We start from the raw sequence: 22,459 nt of genomic DNA, 5'->3' as shown, positions 1-22,459 counted from the left end.
ACATGGTGGATAAAAAAATACTTTAAATTATTGAAATATTGATATATTGAATGATATATTATTTTTTAAAAAAAATATTAAGATAATAATATATTAAATTGACCCGAATCAACTATAATTAACTTTAAAAACTCATGATTTAAGAAAGGAGAATGAGATGTTATAACCCTACATAACCTAGAGCTTATATATACCACAATAAATGAGGAAAGTCAATCATGATGAACCAAGTATTGAAGGTCAAGAAAGAAAGAAAGAAAAAATACTGAATTTTAAAAAACAACTAAAAAAAATGGCTCAAGTAAATCTAGATTGATGATCAACGCTATACTACGAACTAAAATTTTTTTAACTAGATATAATAAAAAAAATTTAAAACTCGAGTTATTAAGTCATTTGGGTTTTATAAGATCATTTAATTAAATAACATGTAAAAAAAAGGCAACCCTAGTTTAATAATATGAAAAACGAAATAGACCAAGTAAATCTTTTAAGCATGGATTAACCTTTTAAATTCAAAGCTAATGAAATTTTAGACTTAGGTTCGATAAAGAAGCTCAATTCTAAACTAATTTAATATTGAATGATAAAATTAAAGGAAAAAAAAAATCCTAGACTTGATTCATTGAATAAATTGATTTAATAATATGAAAAAAAGACAACTTTGATTTAATAATATAAGAAACTAAGCAAACCCGATCGAATATTCTATACTTAAGTTAATCTTTTAAACTCGTAATCTTTAGAATTGTATATCAAGTTTAATAAAAAAAATTAATTTTTAATAAATTTAATGTTTAGTGAGGAAATAAAAAAAATATTCAAAAAAATTATTAAAGCAAAAAAACACGACAATTAGAAGAATAAAAATCTACTTGATATGAAAAAAATAGAAGATGAATTGCAACAAGAAAATCAACTTTCCTGAAAATATTTTCCAATTAAAATAATTAATTGAAATAAGAGAATTATAATTAAAATAAAAAAGAATAAATCTCAAGAAAAGAATAAATTTAAGGGCTGTTATGATTTGTTCAGGGCATCACATTTGGGGGGCGGGGGGCTACAACACACCATCACTGCCAAGATGAACTGGAAGACACCTTGGAAGGCTCGTTTTTAGCCATTGTAAATTGCCACACTCACCGCTTGAATACAGTAAGGTGACTTACACGCTGGCACGTGTCAATGCATCGTGCTAATTATTATTTTATGAAAATTATTAATAAATCAAGATGAAAGTACTAATAAACCCCTGAAAAAAAATCATTTTTTTTTAAATCTAAGAGTTATATAATCATTACAATGTTTTAAAAAAATAAAATGTTCAATGAACCCTGAACCCGAGTAAACAAACATTTTATCTTTAAAGGTATTTAAGTAACGCCAACTTGCCAAAAAATAGAAAAAAATCATAATTTTAACAATGAAATAAATAATGACCTATAAATCTATAAAAACACTCAATTACTCATTGTATTTATTTTTTAAAAGACCAAACTTATCACTCCACTATTTTAATAAATAGTAATTTTTTTCTCGGGTTATAATAATTTTTCCACGAGGCTCAGTTTACATTAATAATATAATTAAAAATTTATTTGTAAAAATATCACAGTTTGTTATATGTCTTATATGCAAAGTCAGACACACAAGTCTCATGTGTGCATCCTTAAAATTGCAATGGTAGAGACATTTTTCCAACTAGCAGTTAGTGTTCCACGTGAGACTTACAAGATTTAACGTTATAAATATAATTCTTTTAATTTATTTTTAATATCAACCTATTAAAATAATTAAAAATATCTAAAAAATAATTTTTATTTTTTAATTTCTTTTAAAAGCATGGCTAGACTGTAATGTTAAATGAAGTCCAAGTAATGGATTTGAATAATTTAAAAAACTTAATTTTATTTGTGCAAAAAAGACGAATTTTCCTAAACTGTAAAATTACAGCTGTTAATTTGTTTTTAGGCCGATATTTTAATTAGGTACATTAAACGTAAACGCTTTTATTTTCTATAAAAATGAAACGTGAACATAGTTGGCATCAATTCTTTTGTGGTCCCCACCAGGACAATCACGGCCCTTGTGCTCTCCTATTAAGTTGCCACGTCAATGTCAAACGTGCTGCTGCGGCACACTTTACAACCACCCATTAACGCGTGCGTGTCACTCATTCAACATGTGAAGTTCGATAAATTGAAGGGGCTTTGTTTCTTAAGGTTTGCCTTCATTTGAGTTCCGAAAAATCTTATTGCTAACTCATACTCTGAGCTTGGCAAGTGGCTTGAGTTGTTTTTAATTTTCATGGAGTCACTGGACCTCTGTAAATTACGGTTTCATAGTGAATTTAATTGTTGCTTTAGGAAATTAAAAAAATAATAACTAAGTTCTTAGTGGATAATTTATTCTCAATCTTTTATATTGTTTTGTATTTTTTCCAATCTTTTTAAATAATTAAATTTCTTAATAAAAAACATTCGAACACTAATGAAGGAAGAATCTCTTAAAACATCCCAGGGTATCAAGAATAATATTTTATTAATTAAAATTCTCATATATTTGAAAAAATGTGGGATTGAATGTTCTCTCGGATACCAACCTGATGTAGTCATGTAAGGAATTTTGGAGTGTCCATGCTCTGTCAAAAGCTTCAGCGAGGCGCGTGGTAATAGGAAGCATGGATTGTTTAATGGAGTCGTCGCTCACCGGGGAGCACTTGACAGGGAGAGTTTGGTAGTGGTGACGGTAAAGATGCCATTGTAGACATGCTTCTCTGTCTCTGCACGTCCTGTTTGTTGTTACCTGTGGAAGTAGGGGAGCCATTTGCTGTGGTCTGGAATCAGAATCTCGACAAATACTTGGAACTAAAAGTTGAAGCAATGGGGATGCTTTAATTCCAGGTCAAATTCCGACAAGGTCGATTCAACCCTGAAGCACAGAGCTCACTCCTTCAACAAGGATGTTTCGACTCCTATAAAATATTCTACCAAGTACAATATGACGTTGGATTTTTATTACCAAGTCTTCTCACTCATCAGTTTGAAGCACACATTTTCACAAGGTTAGGGGTAGCCCATCTTCTTGTGTCCCAATTTCAAACCCCATCAAGAGTAATTTATAGTTATCAAAGAGCTTGTAGTGCATTTGTCTTTCTATAAGATATAAGAGGGGGGCGAGCCTCACTTTAATTTGTCAACCTGTTGCTGATGGCTCAATTTCTACAATGATGCAGCTGCAAATTCGAGCTATGAAATCAGCCGAGCCCGCTGTTTGTGGCCTATTGTGTTGCACCCTCAACAAGGATCCACTCCCAATAATTAGTGCTTGGAATTAGATGAATCAGATGGACACCAGTGATTCAGAGAGTGGGGGAAAACAGCTTGTATCTAAATAATTTCGGTCATTATTTGCAGCATGAAAGGCAACATTCAATATTTTAGATGTGCATGTGGCACATGTTATCATTATCATGTCAATAATCTCCATTACCGAAAACACAAAAACTTGCTTCGTGAGATTACTATCGTTCCAAGGCAGGAAGGTGCTCAGAAATCCCTATGGTGCTAATTAGTGATAATTAAAATAGTTGAGAAACTGGTGCTTAGTCATAACGTGCCAGTTTTTATCTGTGCAACTACACAAAGCAGACATCTACATCCTGAATGCCACAAAATGGTGCTTTTACAAATAAAATTTCTTTTACCGGCATTCTTCTTAAATTCGAATTAAATGATAATATAGCCGACCAAAACAAAGCTTTGGGGAGTAGGATTATGAACAATGTTATGCTAGGCGTGAGGGCGGCAAAGCTATGGACTCGCATGAACTAAATCTAAACATGACACTGATACATATTTTATGTACAAAAACACCTCAATACCACTATAATATGGCATGGAGCTTGCAGAATAACAGATATTAACTGCGCAAGTTAAGAACACTTCAAATTTCATTTACAACTTTCAACTTCTTTGTCCAAGTCCAATGTAGCCTCTTTTAAGCCACAAACTTAAATCATATACAAGCAGCAACTGAAACAGAAAAAACTATAGATAATATGGGGGATGAAAAATGAGAGCAAGGAAGTGGCTCTCACTATGAAGTTAGATGTCCATCCTGTTCCACGTTGTCTGTAACTGCTGTATGGTGGTCAATGCCGTAGAGCAGCAAAACGTTCTATGGATGAAGTTGTAAATAAAATAGAACTTCATCACACTCAAATCATTGTGTGCTATTTCTGACAAAGATGGTATGTGGAAGATTGCTTTTCACTGATTCAGGACTTGCAGAAGCTATTCCAGTACCGGTTCATCTTGCATGACCTTCAGCTGCCTTTTGGCATACACTGTGATTATAATTGTGGCAACCACCGTGGCGCAGAAACCAAACACTGTGAAGACAATTTGTGGAGCTGAGAGAGTGCGTCGGTCACTTGAAGCATCTGCCAAGGTCCGTATAAGGATCCCACTGCAAAACCAAAGAAGGTTCAGGTTCAGGAACGTTGAAGAGAATCCATGCCTGTGATTAAAACCCAAGATTGAAGCTTGAAGACTGCATGAAAAGAATCGCATATCTAGGAAAAAGCAGCAGCCTTAGCTCCAAAGTGTGAAAGAAATCGTGTCACTACTGATAATACCATGGTGTAGTGTAGCACACCACACTACCCAGCATGGTATATCCTCTCATTGACAAGTACCAACCTCGTCTAAAGTTCAGAAAGTGAAAAGGGAAAGAAACGAGGGCCAAACTCATGCAATGTGCTCTGGTTTTCCCAAGGTGAAAAGCCCCATGGTTTAGCTGCTACAGTTAGCACCCTGCTATAGTCCCCCATTAAAGGTCCAAAACTAGGACACACATAACACAAGCCATACAGAAAAGGCCTCTTCCGTGGGGCAAAGAAAGTGTCTTTTCAAAAACAAAAGCTCCAGAAAGAATTAATAGATTTTCTTTCTAGAACAGTTACAGCATAACATTGAAGAAGATGCAGAGGTGGAGTTGGAGGAGCTGGGGATGAAAACAGATGTTTCTGGGGATTGTGATTACACCTCATTAAGCCAACAGATCAGGTTATTTGCAGTAATTATTAAAATCATTATGATGCACATTTCATTAGGGTGGTGGGAAAAAGAATTCGAGAAATAATCAGGTGAGAGCAAGGGACTGGGTGTACATGAGCTACTTTCAGACACCAATTACTGAAAGTTTCGATTATAAGACCTTGAAATGAGTGCAAAAAATTATATATTTTCCAGTGAAGTTAGGGCATTCCTATCCCATCCTTCTGATGTCTAAGGCCAAATTCAGTTACAACGTATATTTTTCCCTTTTCAAGGTTACAAGGTAAAGACTTGAACCAGACTCATCCCTCTCCTTGTTAAGTTATCCCATACCTAACAGCAGACTCATCCCTCTCCTTGTTAAGTTATCCCATACCTAACAGCTGGAGCCATGCATTTAGAACTAGAACTGAAATGGTAATTCATCTATGAAATAATTTTCTCAAGAATAATGCTTCGGGCAGAGGTCAAAACAAATAGATAACAAAAGGGAAATCATTTTACTAAAATGAAAAATCACATCACTTCATTCATATCTCTTTGTAGCAAAAGAAGAAGTCAGATGTATATCTGACCTGAAAATAAGAAACAAAAATATCAGACACTGTTTCAACTTGAAAATCCAAAGTTAATTTTGCTCTAAAAGTTAAAAGGGAAATAAACAAGAACTGAAATAAAGAAAAAATTGACAAAGTTACACCAACATCAGTGCGTAAGAAATTCAATGTGAATAATATGCATTAATGTAAGAATCTAAAATGAGAAGTATATGATTGGAAGCAGAGGCACATGAAAATGAAATGCTTTATGCAAAATGGGAGTGGATAGTTCTTACGTATAGATTGAAACAAATATCTCTGGCACCATTCCCACCAACGATCCCAATAAGTAAGGACCATACTTAACATTTGTTGCAACAGCACAGTAATTATACAGAATATATGGAAATGGAGAAATCCTGATTAGAGTCACAGCTCGAAACTGATGAAACCAGTTTCCTTCACCAGCTGCTCTCAAAATTGCAGCTCTTTTTGGATATTTTTCTAACCACCCCTGTGTCACAGAATTCAGAATTACATTAGGCACACGTAGAAGAGAAAACAAATATGGCTATAATTATGAACAAATCTTGGCACATGGTTCATACTTGAATTTTATGAAGGAACAAAGAGCCAATTAAATATGGAAGTGATACACCCACAGCAGCTGCAGTTATTATTAATAGGAATCCAATCCCATAGCCAAATGTCATCCCAGCCACCCACATAGATGGTGATGATGGTAGAAGTAGAGTGGGGAACAATGCCACAGAGGCAAAGAGAAGAATTGCCAATACCGGAGTGCTAAATGTTCTTGTCTCCCAATTCATGATAGGGATAATCTCCTGAAAAAATTCATCAGTCAGGTAGGGGAAAAATCAAAATATGCATGAATATCCCATAAATATCCAATAACCACCATGAACTTCTAGCAAGACCTTCTGGTAGAGAATAGTAATGTCATAATCCTATGGCAAGTTTCTAGTGGGATTGGTAGAAGAGAATACTGCAGAGCATCCAGTTAGAATCAAATTAAAGAAAACAGATATCAGAAAAGGAACATCTATAAGATAATGAAGAGTAGATCGTGTTCTAAAGCAATATTGCCTCCATGCTCAGAAAGAAGTTGCTAACAATAAGAAATCACTTGCATGAAACACTTCAATAAAACTAAGATTTGACAACAAAGAATAATCAAACCGTACATATATATGCGCGCGCGCATGTGCGTGTGTGTAGATGCGATATAATGCTACAAACATTTAAACACAACAATATACAAGACAATCTATCTCATCAAATAAATTTAAGGGAAAACACATCTATATCTCAAAGTGTAAAACAATTCGATAGAATCCATAATTTTTAGAGACATGCACATTAAAAAGTACATTAAACACCTCCTTTTTCACTGAAAGCCTACCCTTATCTCTGAATTTTGTGGGGCAAAAACCACAACAAAAGCTCCAATTGCACGGCAATGTAATAAAACCCAGAATGAAAAACACATTGCACTACAAAACCCACAAAAAATATATCAAAACTGAAACAAAACCTGCCAATTTATGAAAAACACCACCAAATCCCGAGAAACATGTAATGAGAACCATCAGTTGACAAGGAATAAATCCAAATCACATAAACACAAGCAAAACTAAAAAAAAAAATATCAAAATTCAGATAAAAATCAACTTTGTCATGAAAAGCCACCAATCGATATAGGAAAAAGCAGCAACATATAACTCTATAGCAAGCAAATCCCGATCCACCAAATTCCACAACACAAACAAAATTGAAACCACAAAAAGCACAAAACTTTCTTATAAAAACTAACCTTATCCATCAAAAAGGGGCCAACCCACATGACACAAGCAGCAGCTAATAATCCAATAAAGGTAAACAGCAAAGCCAACTTAACCCAATACCAGAACACAGACCATCCAAACCCCCAATAAAAACCACAAAGATTACACCTTTCACCAGCCCCATTCTCATCTCTCAAATTCACATAATCCCCTTCGCTATTATCTCCATCATCAATTTTATCACCCTCCATGCTCATTATTAACTCTGGCACCACACTATCATCCTCATAAAAAGTCATTGAACCAAAAACCCTAAAAACAGATAAAGTTTGTAACTTTCTGTTTGGTTCCCGAGAAGGATGGAGGGGTAAAGTTTTTCAGATGATGATGACGATGCTCATAATGGGAACCAGAGGAGAGATTCGTTGATTAAGAAAAATAAGATATTAATCAATGAAGCATATAAAAAGGAGATGCAGAGAAAGGAAACAGACACTGCTTTTGTGTTTGTTTTCCTCTCTGAGGGACCCTTTAGATTGTAATTGGTAACTTTAATCTTTCCGTTGGGCTAAGAGTCACACGTCCTTACTTGTACTTTGCAGATCATACCAGACCCTTCATTTTCAAGATTATTTCAAAACAACCCGTCTGCTTCCAATTAAAGGAAAAATTGAGATCCTCAATCCATTAGATATGTGACATTTCTCTAGATTTATAGTGTTAATGGGGCTGATGGAAAGGCTTAAATTTCCCTTTATTTGAAAATTGAGGGGTTATTTAATTCAGTTAAAAATTTAAGGACTTAATGTGATCCAATATATAACATAGAGGATCGAGAAAGATTTTTAGTCCTTTCCGTTATTATTAACTTTGTCGTTACAATTTTGCCTTTTTCTTAGCGTCTGAATTTACATGCCAGTCATTAAAACGTTGTCGTTTTGAGGCTTTCCAGTTACGGTTTTCTTTTAACGTGGTCATGTGCGACCTGGCGCCAAAGAGGAACGCTGTCGTTGCGGGGATCCCTTAAGGTACGTGGCGTGATGTGAGTGGATATATTGTTGACGTGGAGTGTTTTTTTTTGTCGTGACTTCACCCTCAAGGGAAGAATTAGCAATTTTTTAGACACTGAGTTCGTGACCGAGTTATCGAGTTCAGTGAATCGGTTGCTGTTTTCTTGACGTTGGGTTTATGGTAAGAAGCTAAGGTACTGCATGAAGTGACATGTCTTTCTGGCAGAGTTTGGTCTTGCTTGACGGGTGGTTATGTAGGGACAGAGCATTGAGGATATGACACGTGTGAGAAGGACACCATCTCATGAGGGTAGATATTTCCAATTTTTTTTTATTTTAAAATATATTAAAATAATATTTTTTTTAAAATTATTTTTAATATTAATATATCAACATAATCTAAAAATATAAAAACATAAAATTATTTTTTAAAAAGTTATAATTTAATTTCACTTCTAAACATATCCTAATATAAATTAATGTGGGGGGGTGAATATGCTATTTAGATATTTTATAAAGTTTTACACTTAATAATAATATTTATTAAAAAAACTAATTCTCCTATAGGCAATAAGAATTAAAATATTATTTATTATAATAGTTTGATAAGTAGTTTAGAAATTTTTAAATAGAGAAATATTTCTCATTCATATATATAATTTTTCATTAAAAATATTTTATTATATTGTATTTAGTAAATCAAAATATAAAAATTATTAATAGCATAACACATTCATTGATGAAGAATAATAAGATAATAATAATTTTGTAAATCTATCAAAAGTTTTCCCATTATAATCAGATTATCACAATTTTGATCCATCATATTTATTAAAAATTATTATTTTCAACATTTATATCTTTTTTGTCAAATTTATTAGTTAATATTTTATTATTAGACTTGACCATATATTTATTATTATCTAAAATTTACATGTTATTTACATAAAAACATACAATAACATAATTTTTATCTATATTTTTCATATAAATATATTTATAATCTCATTAATTTTAAACTCATTTGACACTATAATTTTTTTCACTTAGAAATATCATTGTTCAATTTTCTATTTCAAGCCCTATAATAAGCTTTGTTTTCTTGCTTTATAATAATATACTTAGCTTTCAGATTATTCTATGTAAACCTCTCTTTGTCATCATTTAAGAGAGTTTTCTTAACATGTACTTCAAGTTTGTTTGATTCTTTCACATATTCCTAATGGACTCCAGATTCCTCACTATTGTTACCATATGAAAAAAAAAAAGTGCAAGAAAACACGTCGTCGTATCTGCATCAACACCACCTGATGCTCTTGAAAATAGAAATTTGCATTGGAAACCACAAATAATTCTTTAATTATTATGAATCTTGATTTGAAGTTAAATTCATAAAGTAAAAACTACCATGACAATTATCTCTGTTAAAATACTTGCCAAGATGGCGAGTTTGGTTTAGAAAAACAAGCTATCTTTGAGTTTTCATCCTCAACTTCACTGAATATTACTTCAGGGATTTATTACCATAACCATTACTACATTTTTTAGAACACCAAAGGGGTGTTTGATTTAAAGATATAGTTGACTTTTTTTAGTGAGACTTATATAAAAAATATATATTTTTTACTTTTATAAAGTATAGTTTATGTTTTAAAAAAATTATATCTTTATAAAAAAACCACCACTCTCCGAGCATACGCACAATAAAACCGAAGAAGATTCAGCCTTGTTGGAAACAAATAACAAAAATAACAGGGAGCGTATACTATCCTACGCTACGGAACACTCTCTGTTGACAAGAAATGAGTGTAGTAAACAGTAGGACGCTGCAGATTCAACGCCCAGATATCTCCCAATCTCATAACCAAAAAATTTCCCACGTTCGCAAATGTTGTAATAATCACCTTTCAGTTTTGACCCCAAGTCGCTCCTTCAAATCCTCTTCAGGTCTGTAATTTTGTCTTAATGGTTTCTCTTTCGAATCTTACTAGTCCCTCAAGTCTTTTGTTGTGTTTAATGATTCTACTATGTGTTCAGAGTTGCGATCTTTGGGTTTTTCAATGCCATTAAATACGAATTTTCATTGTAAGTTTCTCTTCAGCTCTGTCTTTGCAATCCATTATTTTTTATTCTCTTTTTGGTTCGGATGCATGTAGTTGTTTATATTTGATAGGTACGAGATCAAGATTCTTGGTGAGCAGATGTGAGTCCCAGAAGTTCTCTGATTCTTTGGAACCGGATCATGATCAGAATTATGTGACCGACTCAAGTCAGGTGCTTCTTTCTGCAGTTATTGTTTATTATTTTTGTTTTTAATTAAAATTTAGTGGGTTAGTTGCATTGTATATCCATAAGTTTCCAAATTGTCTAACACTGGCAAAACGAGAATGTTATGAGTTCTATTAAAGTTTGAATCTTTCACCTTCTAGTTCTTGGATTAGGATTTCTTTGCAACAATCTTTGATGAGACTAACATATTGGGGTGGTTGTGTATGGTGCTTTGGTTCAAATTGCTTTCACTCACGAATAGCAAATTAGCCAATCGATGAGTGTGAGTTTGCATGCAGATTTACTCAATAATAGTGCACAGAAGAAAGACCGCCGAGCTCATTAGGGGAGAGGAGAGTTCGGTTCAAACCCAAAAAACCTAAACTAATCTTCCTAATTCGATTCATAGGTTTATTTTGGGTCTTTAGATGGGATTTTAGACACTCGGTGCAGTTATTCTAATTTTTAAATACTCAGTTGACAATGGTTGTTGATGTCTTATTTCAGATGGTAGAACAGAAGGAGGCTTCTATAGTGGATATGTTGGAGCAATCAAATTCCCTTCTGCCTCACATAGTCCTTGCTAGTACATTGTTGGCTCTTGTCCATCCCCCCTCTTTCACGTGGTTTACCACCAGGTTATTAAATATTACTTTGAATAAATTGGTCTGTGGAAAAATTTATGTAATAAGTTCAGAACAGTGGTGGGGATTGATGGTTTAATTTTGACCACTAGTTAGGAGAGCTAAACCAGCTAATGATTAAGAAGTTTTATGCATTTTAAAAAATCAGTATGAACAGAACCAAGTAAACTTTTCCAAGGTTGTATGCACATAATCGTTCCTTTTGGTCTTATTTCAGGCATAATCATTCCTTTTGGTCTACTTTCAGGTATTATGCTCCTGCATTAGGGTTTTTGATGTTTGCAGTTGGGGTTAATTCCAGTGAAAAGGATTTTCTTGAAGCGTTCAACAGACCAGCAGCTATATTGGCTGGTTATGTTGGCCAGTTTGTTGTGAAGCCAATTCTTGGATATCTGTTTGGTATAATTTCAGTGTCAGTATTTGGGCTTCCTACTCCAATAGGTAAGATTGTATTTACCTGATTTCCAAAATAGTTGAGATGGTACCAACACATTTGTGAATCTATGTATCAGGTGCTGGGATCATGTTGGTATCTTGTGTTAGTGGGGCTCAGCTTTCAAATTATGCTACTTTTCTGACAGACCCTCCAATGGCTCCTCTAAGCATTGTCATGACATCAATGTCCACGGCTACTGCAGTTTTTGTTACTCCATTATTATCTCTATTGCTCATTGGAAAAAGACTGCCTGTTGATGTGAAAGGAATGGTATCCAGTATTATGCAGATCGTAGTTGCTCCAATTGCTGCAGGCTTACTTCTAAACAGGTGATATGCTCAATCCAAACAAGTGTTTTGTTTCACTGTTGATGTGAGGTGTGCTTATGTCTTATTTATTTGTAAAAACAGGTTGTTTCCGCAGATTTCTGGTGTTATTCGGCCATTTTTGCCACCACTATCAGTACTAGTAACAGCTTGTTGTGTTGGAGCACCACTTGCTATTAATGTTAACTCAGTTATGTCCCCTTTTGGAGTAGCCATAGTATCGCTTATTATTGCATTTCATCTATCAGCATTTGTAGTTGGTTACTATTTCACTGGTTTTGTCTTCCACAAGGCATCTGACTTAAAAGCACTGCAAAGAACACTATCCTATGAGACAGGTACCACCTTTGTTTTCAACTCGGTCATTTTGTTGTGGATCATACTCTTCTAGCTCACAATATTTTCCTTTGCAGGAATGCAGAGCAGTCTTCTAGCTCTCGCACTTGCTAACAGGTTTTTCAAAGATCCACTTGTTGCTGTGCCTCCAGCAATCTCTGTAAGTTAAAACTTCGCATTTTCTTTTTGTTGTAGCACAATTATCTTTAATAAAGAAATCTGGTGCAAATTGTGGTTGCTAATTTCTGCAATGAACAATGATTTCTGTTATAAGCAACATTACATGTAATAATCCTCTATGGTTCTCTTTGAGGTTCAATGTTAATGAGTTCATGCCAGAGTCTGGTCTCACTTTCTTTTGGTCAACGGAAGCAACCGAATGAGGGAAAGTTATCTTCCATTTTTATCACTGATTAATTCTAGCACTTAGTTCTTATGTATATGCATAGCAAAGGAGAGTAACTTTTTCATTATATTGCGTTGATACATGATAGAAGCCTCAGCCACGGAGGCATTGCTTTTTCTTCTTCTTTTTGGATCCAGAGCATTGATTGATTGGCAAATGGTTTACTTTACACTTTTTTTCTAGGTTTTCCCACACCAATAGCAATTAAAGTTGTATAGTATGCTTTTACAAAAGATTAGCACCAATGATATAGATTTGGGTTGTTCTTTCTTCATGTTGTTAGGTATTGATACTCTCTTGCAGAATTCTGATAAATATCTGCTGTTTCTGTGACTGCAGACAGTAATCATGTCTTTGATGGGATTTTCTCTGGTCATGATTTGGGCCAAGAAGAAAGAATAGCACTTCAACTGGAAATTGCTTTTGCAAATCACAAGTTTGTCCTTGTTACGTTATCAACTTGTTATGTGATCAACCTTATAGCAGAGGCAAGAATCAGCAACAGCAGCTGCACTGGATCCGCTACAGCAGCAGTATTTTACATGTGATGAGTAAGGGGCATTAGTTAGCAGGGCATTTTAAATGTGATGAATAAGAATGAGCATGTGCGTAATGGTTTGTTAATTCATTTAAGAGTAGTTAGTAGCAGTTAGTTAGTATAAAGGGAGAGACAAGTAATTGAGTAAGAATTTCTTTTTGTAACTGCAGAAGTTCCTCTCCTTCACTCTTCTCTACTCCTCAAATCTCCTTTCTTACTATCAATCTTCATTGTTAAGGACTTTCCTAAGCAACACAAATATACTTCTTGCTCACCATGGTGGACACTGATAGGATGGGCTCTGGAGGAGCACAACAGGCGTACAAATGAAGAAATACAGAAATCAGAACAGAAATTAAGATGCAAGGGATTGAATTGTACAAGAAGATAGAAGAATTACAGTTACAAATGGATACGGTATTGACGACCTCGAATTCTTTTAAGGCTAATATGGAGGGTGAACGTGAAAGAAGGGGGAGAGAGTGTCAATGCAGAAGGAAACCATCTTCCTCGTCGGAATGGCAGCAGGGGAGATATTATGGGAATTCAAGAAGGCAACTGAGCAGGGTATAATATGGCTTCGCCAAAGGTGGAACTACTTAGTTTTTCTAGGGAAAACCATTGTGGTTGGATCAGGAAATGTTGGAGGTTCTTTAAGTTGCATTTAAAACATGTTCAATCAATGGGTTGAGATTGCTTCTTTGTATATGGAAGGAAAGGCTGAGATTTGGTACGAAAGCCTCTTGGTAGGAGGAAATGATTAACCAACTCGGATGAGTTATTAAAGACAGTTTGTATACGATTTGGCAATCAAAGTGATATAGTGAGGAGTTAAACAAGTAAGAACAAGAAAAGAGTGTAAAAGAGCATGTGAAGAAATTCCAAGAGCTTAAATCTTTGCTGAGTACACTTAATTCTTCCTTGCCTGAAGATTAATTATAATGTATCCAACTTCATTAGTGGGCTCAAGGAAGATATCAAACCAATGCTGTAATCACTAAGAAGAGTAGGCTAATTCCAAGAACTTCTTTAACGAGTGGCTATGGAAGATTTATTGACAGGTAGTGAACTGTTAAATAACTCTAAACAAACATGTGATGATCTTTATGAGGAAAGAAGAAACTTGGACTGTGTTTTAAGTGGGGGGAAAAGTTTACTCCTGGTCATAGATGTGTTGTGAAAGGATTAAATATGATAAATGCATTAGAAGATGGTAAGGAAAAGTTCTTGAGGTAGAGGAACATGAAAAATGAGAAAGCAAGGAGAGAAGATAGAATTGAAGAATCTAGATTATCTCTATATGCATTAGTTCATAGTTATGTATATAAAACAATTAGAATATGAGGTAATTGTCAGGGATAATAGCTGATGATATTAAAAGAGATTGCATCATATATGATGAGCAAGTGATGTTAAAGATTAAAGTTATGATAACGAAGACTACAATGTTAGCAATTATTGTTGTCAATGGAAATATTATGAAATGTGATGCTTACAATCCAAGATTTTAGTGGATCATGCAAGATTTGTTTGGCTAGCCTTATCAGATCTAGAAGCATCTAGTTTTTTATTAAAAAAAAACAATTGATTTTTTTGTTGATGTTTTTTTTTTGTTATGTTTGTTTTAAAATAATTTTTAAAATTTAAGTTTTAATTTTATGATTTTTTTGGTTTATTTGGTCTATTTTAAATATGTATTGTTTTTTTTTTAATTATATTGGATGTATTTAATTTTTTTAAAAGTTAATATAATTCATCTATTTTTTTTATATTTTATATAGATTAAATATTTATTTTTTTATAATATTTTTAATATGTGCAATCTTGCATAATATGTTTTTTTTATTTTATTCAATAAATTTTATACATGTGTCTATTTTTTTACAAATTAATTTTAATAAGCAAATTTATTAAACAAAACCACATAAATGATCTGTGTTGCAACTTTAAATATTTTGATCTATATTTGTCTCTCAATTTCTCTAATTATATTTTTATTTATTGTTAATTACTTTTTTTGTTTATTTATACAAATGTTTGTGATTTATTTAATTGGATGCATGCTAAGTTTTTTTATTTACATTTACGATTTTTTATGTAAAAACACGTGCTAAAACATTCTACAGGTTTTTTTTTTTTAATCATGTATTGGTATTTTCAATTTGATCCTTATTCTTATGATTTTTTATTTTTTTTCTTAACCATTTTATAAGATTTTTATTGTTTTTAATTTCACCCTTCAACTCAAGTTAATAATGTATTTTCTTTTTATCCTCATTCTTTTATTTTTTTTTCTTTTGTTAATATTTTTTTCTTTTCAATTTAACTCTCAAAGTAAAAATTTGTTATTGCGTTTTAATGTATTTTGATTTTTTTATGTAATATTTTTTGACTTTGTTCTTCAACGTTTTGTTTTCTAGGGATTAAGTTTCATACTTTTTTTATGTATAATGTGTCCCGTTTGATGACCTAAGTTGCGAGTTTGAAAAATAACAGGGGTTGATATTTTTTTTGTCTTATTTTCTTTTTTGAAATTGTTGTTTAACATTGGTTTTTTTTTAAAAAAAACATAGTTGTTGTTTTCTTCAATTTCTTTTTTCTATCAAATTATTTTGATCTCTTAACTTAAAACACGAGTTTGTCAGGTTAATTCGAACTAACTCACCCTTTAATGTTCAGATTACATGTCTATTATATTAACTCAAGTTAGTTTACACCGATTTTTTATCTTGATTTTTTTTTATCATATTTCATCTTTTTATATTTAATTAGCTAAAAATTAAACAATATCATCTTGCTCTTGAATAAAAGTTTTTTGCTCATGTAGATATATATATATATATATATATATATATATATATATCTTTTGTTATCTTTGTCCTTTCTATATATATAATTTAGTTAGTGAAGACTATAATTTAAATTATTGATTTTTAAAAAAATATACTTTTCACTTTTAAATATTTTACTGAAAAAAATAATATGAAACTGCAACAAAACACAGGTACCAATCAATACTATTTGATTTTGTATTTTAAAAGTATTTATAAAAAAAATTAAATTTTATTTTATTTTTTATTTGAAATTAATATTTTTTTAATATTTTTATATCATTTTGATATACAAATATCAAAAATAATTTTAAAATAAATAAAAAATATATTATTTTAATATATTTTTTAATAAATATATTTTAAAAAACAACCATGAAAACGCTTCCTGACCACCTTCACCTATCACTGCTCATCATCTATTGGAAATTAAATGCGACACTGCTCTTAATTTCACATGTATCTGTCAACGAACCTCTGCACTCTTATCTGTGAAAGAAGTACGGTCATATTTCACTCTGAACAGCACCAAAATTATCTGTGTGGCATTGGATTAGTGATGTGCAGAATGAGGAAAAGATTAAGCTGCATTTTGAAAAGACACAGTTACAAGAGAATCCGGAAAACAAAACCCCTAAAAAATCTAGCGGTTAGTTGAGCAATTAGTATAGAAAACAAAAGTCAAAGGATAAAAAATTTAGTGAGATAATATATTTTTGAATATAACAAGATATCAATTTAATCCACTCTTTTCTCCCACAGGAGAGGTGAATTAGTTAACAAGGAAATGAGGGAGATGATATCAAAGTTAGAAGAGATATACTGCCAAAGCAGAAGGATGACCTTGGTCTAGAGATCATCCAAGGAAAATCACTTCTTGTAACCAAAAGCTTCTTCGCCTGAGGATTCTGATTTTTACCGGCTCCTTTGAAGGTTTGGGGGGGGAGGGGAGTTGTGACAGCACGCCATGAAATTGTCAGTGAGTGCGGTGGCCTCCCTTTAGCTGCAAGAACACTTGATGCTCTATTGTGTTCTAACACAAATGCTCAAGAATGGGAGGAGATACGGAACAACAGCATGTGGGATTTGCCGAATGTCGAAGTTCTTCCAGCTTTATGAATTCAAAAGGGAAGAAATAATCCTTTTATGGATGGTAGAAAGTTGTAGACATTAATAAAGTAGACATGTCATATACTTCCTAAGCATGAAATGTTAAGTTACTGTGTTTCTGAAACACAATATTTATTATATATCATGTTTTAAAAGTGCAATGAAATGAAATGCATGTTATTTCATAAAAAAAAATTCAAATAGTTGCCGAAATTTTTTCACTAGTGTGCTAGTTTTTATTTTTTATTTTTAAATCCAAAATATAACTGAGAATTTTATAAATCAAGCCGGAGGCAGCTTTGTCATAGCTATCATACTTGTAGAACTAGGTACTGGTTGTTGAACAGCAAAATTACTTCGGTTCCTGATAATTACTTTTGCCCAAATTTCAGGATTGAGTCAGTTTTTCAGTCACAGGAAGCTACTGTTATATGCCAGGGTGTTTTGTGATTGACCAACCTGACCTCTTGATGATTTTGCTCAGAAAATATTTCTTTGCTGACCAACTTTACCAAACCTACATTGAATTGGCTTGAGTTCAGTCAATGCTGGGTGGATAGGAAATTGCCAGCCGTTTGTGTCACCACGGTGCATTACATGGTTTTGAAATATTAATTTCTGCTGTTTTCATATATATATTTCAGACCATCTCCTTGGTCCCACTCCATCATGTTGCTATTGTTGTTCAAGTATTTCACATGATACAGAGCATAATTAATTATGCTCTGTATAATGTTGACTCTGGCAGGAATAGGTAATGCCACGATGTGCATTGCTGCATTCCGTGTATACAAGTCGCCAGAAGAACACCCCAAGAATCTCTGACAGTTTCAAAGCCTGCATGTCAATATATCTTTCTGAAAGTAAAATCTCTGCTTTTCAGTTGTTGGAAGAGACAACTTTCCTTCATAATGCTATAAGCTGGTTTCCAGTTCAAGTTCTGATAATATACATACATTAATTAACAAATATAAGGGTAGTAGCAAACCATTATCCAGTGTTAATTGTGGTTATTTACCTTTATTTTTATAAATGAAATTGGCTGTAAACCCTTACAGTTCATGGCAGAAGTGGATTCTCACAAGAGCTAGAAGTCGGATGTGTTTTCTTTGGCTTGTGGACTGGTGGGAAGGAGTGAGTCTTACAGTCAAAATGCCAGCATAACTTGAGCCGTGTTTACGATGACAGAAAACAACCATTATCTCTGGTGAGTTCAGCAATCAGGGGATTTACTTGGACCTTTCTAGTTGATTAGCATTTTTTTTTTTTCAAAAACGGAAGATGGTACACTGCAAGCTTTCTATTTTCATTGTGTCGTTTGAGTTGTTAAGTGTAACAAAAGAGTTTTTCCCATTTTTAAATATAACTCTGAACCAATCCATCGACGGCACCTGGAGACCTGAATCACCATTGCCAAGGTCTACCAGGTTTTTAAGTACATAATTGCTTTTTGACTGATGAGCTGCTGATGCATCCTTTCTGACCGTATGAGTCTGAAACCCCAGAAAAGGAAGATTCATGGTGTGGCTTGTTTCAACGTGGAATTATTGCATTTTGACTTGATTGAAGATTATAAGCACATAGAGCTCGTTAATGATGCGTGATTGTTGTATCCCTGTTGTTTTGTAGAAAATTTTGGCTGATTTTCTTTGTCAGTTTTCTCCTGGCTTTTCCTTTCCCCTCTCGAGCTAATGAAGATTGAAGTGGTTGGTTAGTAATTTCTTTGACCTTTCCTTGACTCTGTCTACTGTTTGTTATTTTAGGTGCACTGCATAGCACACAGTCATCCTAATATCTTCATCGTCATAGGTACCGCTTAATTATGCCAAGCCCTAATATCTTCATCGTCATAGGATAGCTTAATTATGTCAAGCAAGATTAACCTCCCCTTTGTTGAATGTTGATGTAGGACCAGTAAAGCACTTGCAGTATAGCATTAATAAAATAGAGCTCTCAAAGCAATCCTTAATTTTTCTTTCTTAGGATGTGTTTAGTACGTACACAGTTGACGGAGGGGAACAGTTAATTGTGCAGCCATTGCTCTTGTTTTGGTCCATTTTTAGGCACTCTTGTAATCTCTTGCTCTGTATATAGGTGAATACTTTACGATAAATAACCACTTGTTAGCTTTTAAAACAACCGAAGGAAAAACAAAACAGAACAAAATCATAAGCAAAAGAGAGCCCAGAGTGCAGAGAACTGGAGCTTGGAAACCTAAAGAGCTCCTTGACTCATAGTTGTACTTGGGTGCAATACTAAGAATGCTCCCTTATTTCTTACAATGCATTCACAGCAAAGGTGAAAATAGAGGTTACATTAACAATGGAAATTAAGGGAGTATTATGTATTAGCAGACGCCAGGGATTGGATCAAATGTTTAATTATAGAGATACTACAGCTAGGGCTAGATGGGTTAAGGTGGGAAAGATTGTTTGCAAGACTAATCAGGGTATTCATGCCGCCTTTATGTACTGTTCCAAGAACACTTGTCTTGTCGCGCGCTCACTTTATCATTGCAGCTATTCACGATGTCAGGCTTAAGTATCTAATTTGTTGCTGAGTTTATAGAATCTCTCCTAGTTTCATTTTCTGGCTTAAGAACTAAGCAAATACTAGAATCAATGAAAATTGAGTTGATACATAAACTTTCAACTAAAAGAAAAAAGAAAAAAAGGGAATCATTGATAGTTTATTTTGCTAGTTGGCATACATAAATTTACCATGATAATTATAACAGATACTACTAAGCAAAATTCATTAGATCTTGTTACTAACATACTTAATTCAGCGAAGAAAAGAGAAAAACAAAAGGAAGGCTACAGAGAGACGGCTATAAAGAGAGTTTCTAATCTGCACTATATATATTTTGCTAGTGTTTGTGTAAGAGAAGTAGGGTGTTGGAGAAGCGATCCAAATGAGGGAATTTCTTTTGAAGTTCAGACATTAAGGCCAGGTTTTCTTGGTGGAGAAGACTAGCTTTCTTCCTCAGCTTCTCGTTCTCTTCAACAATACTTTGGTTCTCTAAATACAGCTTCAAGTTCTTTAGCTCCATGTTCTTCTCCTCCCATTCCTCATATCCTGACCTCCTTCTTTACAAAAAGAGAGAAAACAAAAGGAAAATATTAAAGGAAATTCAGCCCATAAAACATGTAAGAACCATACAGCGAAAGAAAAATCAAAACATTTTTAACAATTAAGGTTGTGTTATAAGGAGATGCTGTGTTTCTGCTTGCTAGTTAAGACATATATACCTGCAGGTGAGCCCAATAACCTGAACCTTACATTTCTTTGATCTTTGCCTTCTCTTTGAAGGGTGGAAAGGAGAAGGGATCCTGTCTACTCCGTTAGTGCACATTTTCCTTTAGCTCTCAAAGAGGATATAAGATCAGTTGCTATTGGAAATTAAGATGAAAGAATGCGAATTGAGAAAAGAGGGTGGATGCCTGTTCCTATATATATAGAGGACGATTGTGTCTTGGCAGTGTGCATGATTATCCGGGGCGTATGGTGAGCTGCTGGTGGGAATGCATTTGATAGAGGGATAGATTTATCTTCTACAGCAATGATGTCGTATTGGACTCATGATTGCAAAGGGAAGCAACCCCTTGTATCGATGATGAATATTGAGGCAGGTAAAAGAGAAAAGCCTAAGATCATGGAAGGTTCTATGCTTCTCTTTGATAATCTCCTGCATGCTTAGCCTTAAGGAGGAATAAAATAAAAAAATTTAGAGAACCAATAAAGCGCGAGTATTATGCATGCTAACGTTATTGATTTGAAAAAACCAGCGTCATTACTGTTTGCTAACTATAGTTTATGTTTGAACGGTCCGTCTGAGATGCCACTTCATAGTCATGTCAGCAAGCATCCATGGATGATTAGGTTGATTACAAGTGGCTTCTCTTGGCATCACCTTGTCTTATGGCCCCATTTCAAGCTGAAAGCAATGAAGAGATTGTAGTTGCTCATCTCTCTCTCTTAGACTTTTGGAGGTGTGGACCATATTACAAGGGGATGTTGGCATCTTCATTTCGACCCTGTCCTTACTCCACTTTTATGTATCTCATTATTCTTAGTTTGAACACAAATATCTAAGAGTCAAACGTTGCATTGAGGGCCTGGAAACCCCGTCGTCTCCTTCATGTTTATTCTCTTCGTACAAATGATGCATGGCCGAAAAAGAAAATGAAAACAAATGGGGATAAATATGCTGCTGTTGTCCATGATAAGATATCGTGTGCTTATGTACATGCATTCCTTCTTCCTCCTTGTAAATCTCCAGCTCTCGAAACTCTTCTCAAACTACATGTATTGCTGATAATTATATTTAGCACAAGGATCGTTCATATGGAGTGAATTTGCTGTTGTCTTTGTTCAAAAACTATGGAGCGACGCATAAGAGGCCGCTGGTTTTTGCGCTGCTATTTCGCTATTAAATAATTTTCACTTAACAACCGCTGGAATATTATTTTCACTTGTATTCCAACTACTTCCATGTCTTTTGCCTTGTCCACTAAATAATTATGGCTGTAATGATATTAAATTGTTAATGCAGGTAGATAATTAGCCTGACATGTGCAATTGCAACAGCTATAGAAGAAGATCCACTAATTAATCAGTGAATCTTACCTGCACATTAATAATATGGTAAAAAAAAATCAATGATAATTGCTTGGTTTGGTATGACATGCGTAATCCTCATGCTATAATTGTTTCAGTTAGAGAATAGATTAATTAATTTTTTAAAATTGTCTTTTTTAAAAAAAATAACCTTTGTACTCATAATTTAATGCATAATGGTGGGTTACTCTTTGAGTGCTTCAGTAATTTTTTCCAAAACGAGGGGAAAAATTATTTGTCTAATCTTGTGTAGTACCCAATAGAAAGTGGAGCTGGAGAGTTATAACTTTAATTAGTTGATAAATTATCTGACCTTATATATATATATATATATACCGAGTGATTTTTAGAAGTGCTACTCATTAATTTGGGATCAACCACAGGAAGCAAAGTGATCTTAGAATCAAAACCAATCTTTAAGGAACTCAAATGGCAGGTCCACCAATTAATCAGGGATAAGTATATATAAGAATATATAATTAGTATTGCATGAAAACATTAAATTCAAGATTGGAGATGAATCCTCC

General features: G+C 33.6%; 2 protein-coding genes and 1 long non-coding RNA gene across 3 annotated transcripts; 1 reads left to right on the top strand and 2 right to left on the bottom strand.

Annotated features, from left to right (window-relative positions):
• Positions 1-3,937: 3,937 nt before the first annotated feature.
• LOC133702114 (uncharacterized) lies at positions 3,938-7,937 on the bottom strand. Its single transcript, XM_062126334.1, has 4 exons — positions 7,437-7,937; positions 6,211-6,447; positions 5,899-6,116; positions 3,938-4,473 (listed from the first exon to the last, which is right to left on the bottom strand). Exons 1-4 carry the CDS (start codon positions 7,704-7,706, stop codon positions 4,299-4,301), a joined length of 900 nt encoding a protein of 299 aa, XP_061982318.1. The 5' UTR covers positions 7,707-7,937; the 3' UTR covers positions 3,938-4,298.
• On the bottom strand, positions 4,913-5,892 carry LOC133702115 (uncharacterized). Its single transcript, XR_009843657.1, has 2 exons — positions 5,440-5,892; positions 4,913-5,396 (listed from the first exon to the last, which is right to left on the bottom strand). It is a non-coding gene; the product is annotated as an uncharacterized LOC133702115 (long non-coding RNA).
• Positions 7,938-10,116: 2,179 nt separating the features above from the next.
• Positions 10,117-13,535, top strand: LOC133700493 (probable sodium/metabolite cotransporter BASS6, chloroplastic). Its single transcript, XM_062124034.1, has 9 exons — positions 10,117-10,364; positions 10,455-10,502; positions 10,591-10,691; positions 11,193-11,323; positions 11,577-11,770; positions 11,842-12,094; positions 12,176-12,429; positions 12,505-12,587; positions 13,173-13,535. The coding sequence occupies exons 1-9, from the start codon at positions 10,220-10,222 to the stop codon at positions 13,233-13,235; spliced, it is 1,272 nt and encodes a 423-aa protein (XP_061980018.1). The 5' UTR covers positions 10,117-10,219; the 3' UTR covers positions 13,236-13,535.
• The last annotated feature ends 8,924 nt before the right edge of the window (positions 13,536-22,459 follow it).

The sequence above is a fragment of the Populus nigra genome, chromosome 8, assembly GCF_951802175.1.
Source record: "Populus nigra chromosome 8, ddPopNigr1.1, whole genome shotgun sequence".
Classification (NCBI taxonomy): Eukaryota; Viridiplantae; Streptophyta; class Magnoliopsida; order Malpighiales; family Salicaceae; genus Populus; species Populus nigra.
The sequence above is the reverse complement of the archived record's forward strand: the minus strand, read 5'-3'. Positions and strand labels throughout refer to the sequence as shown.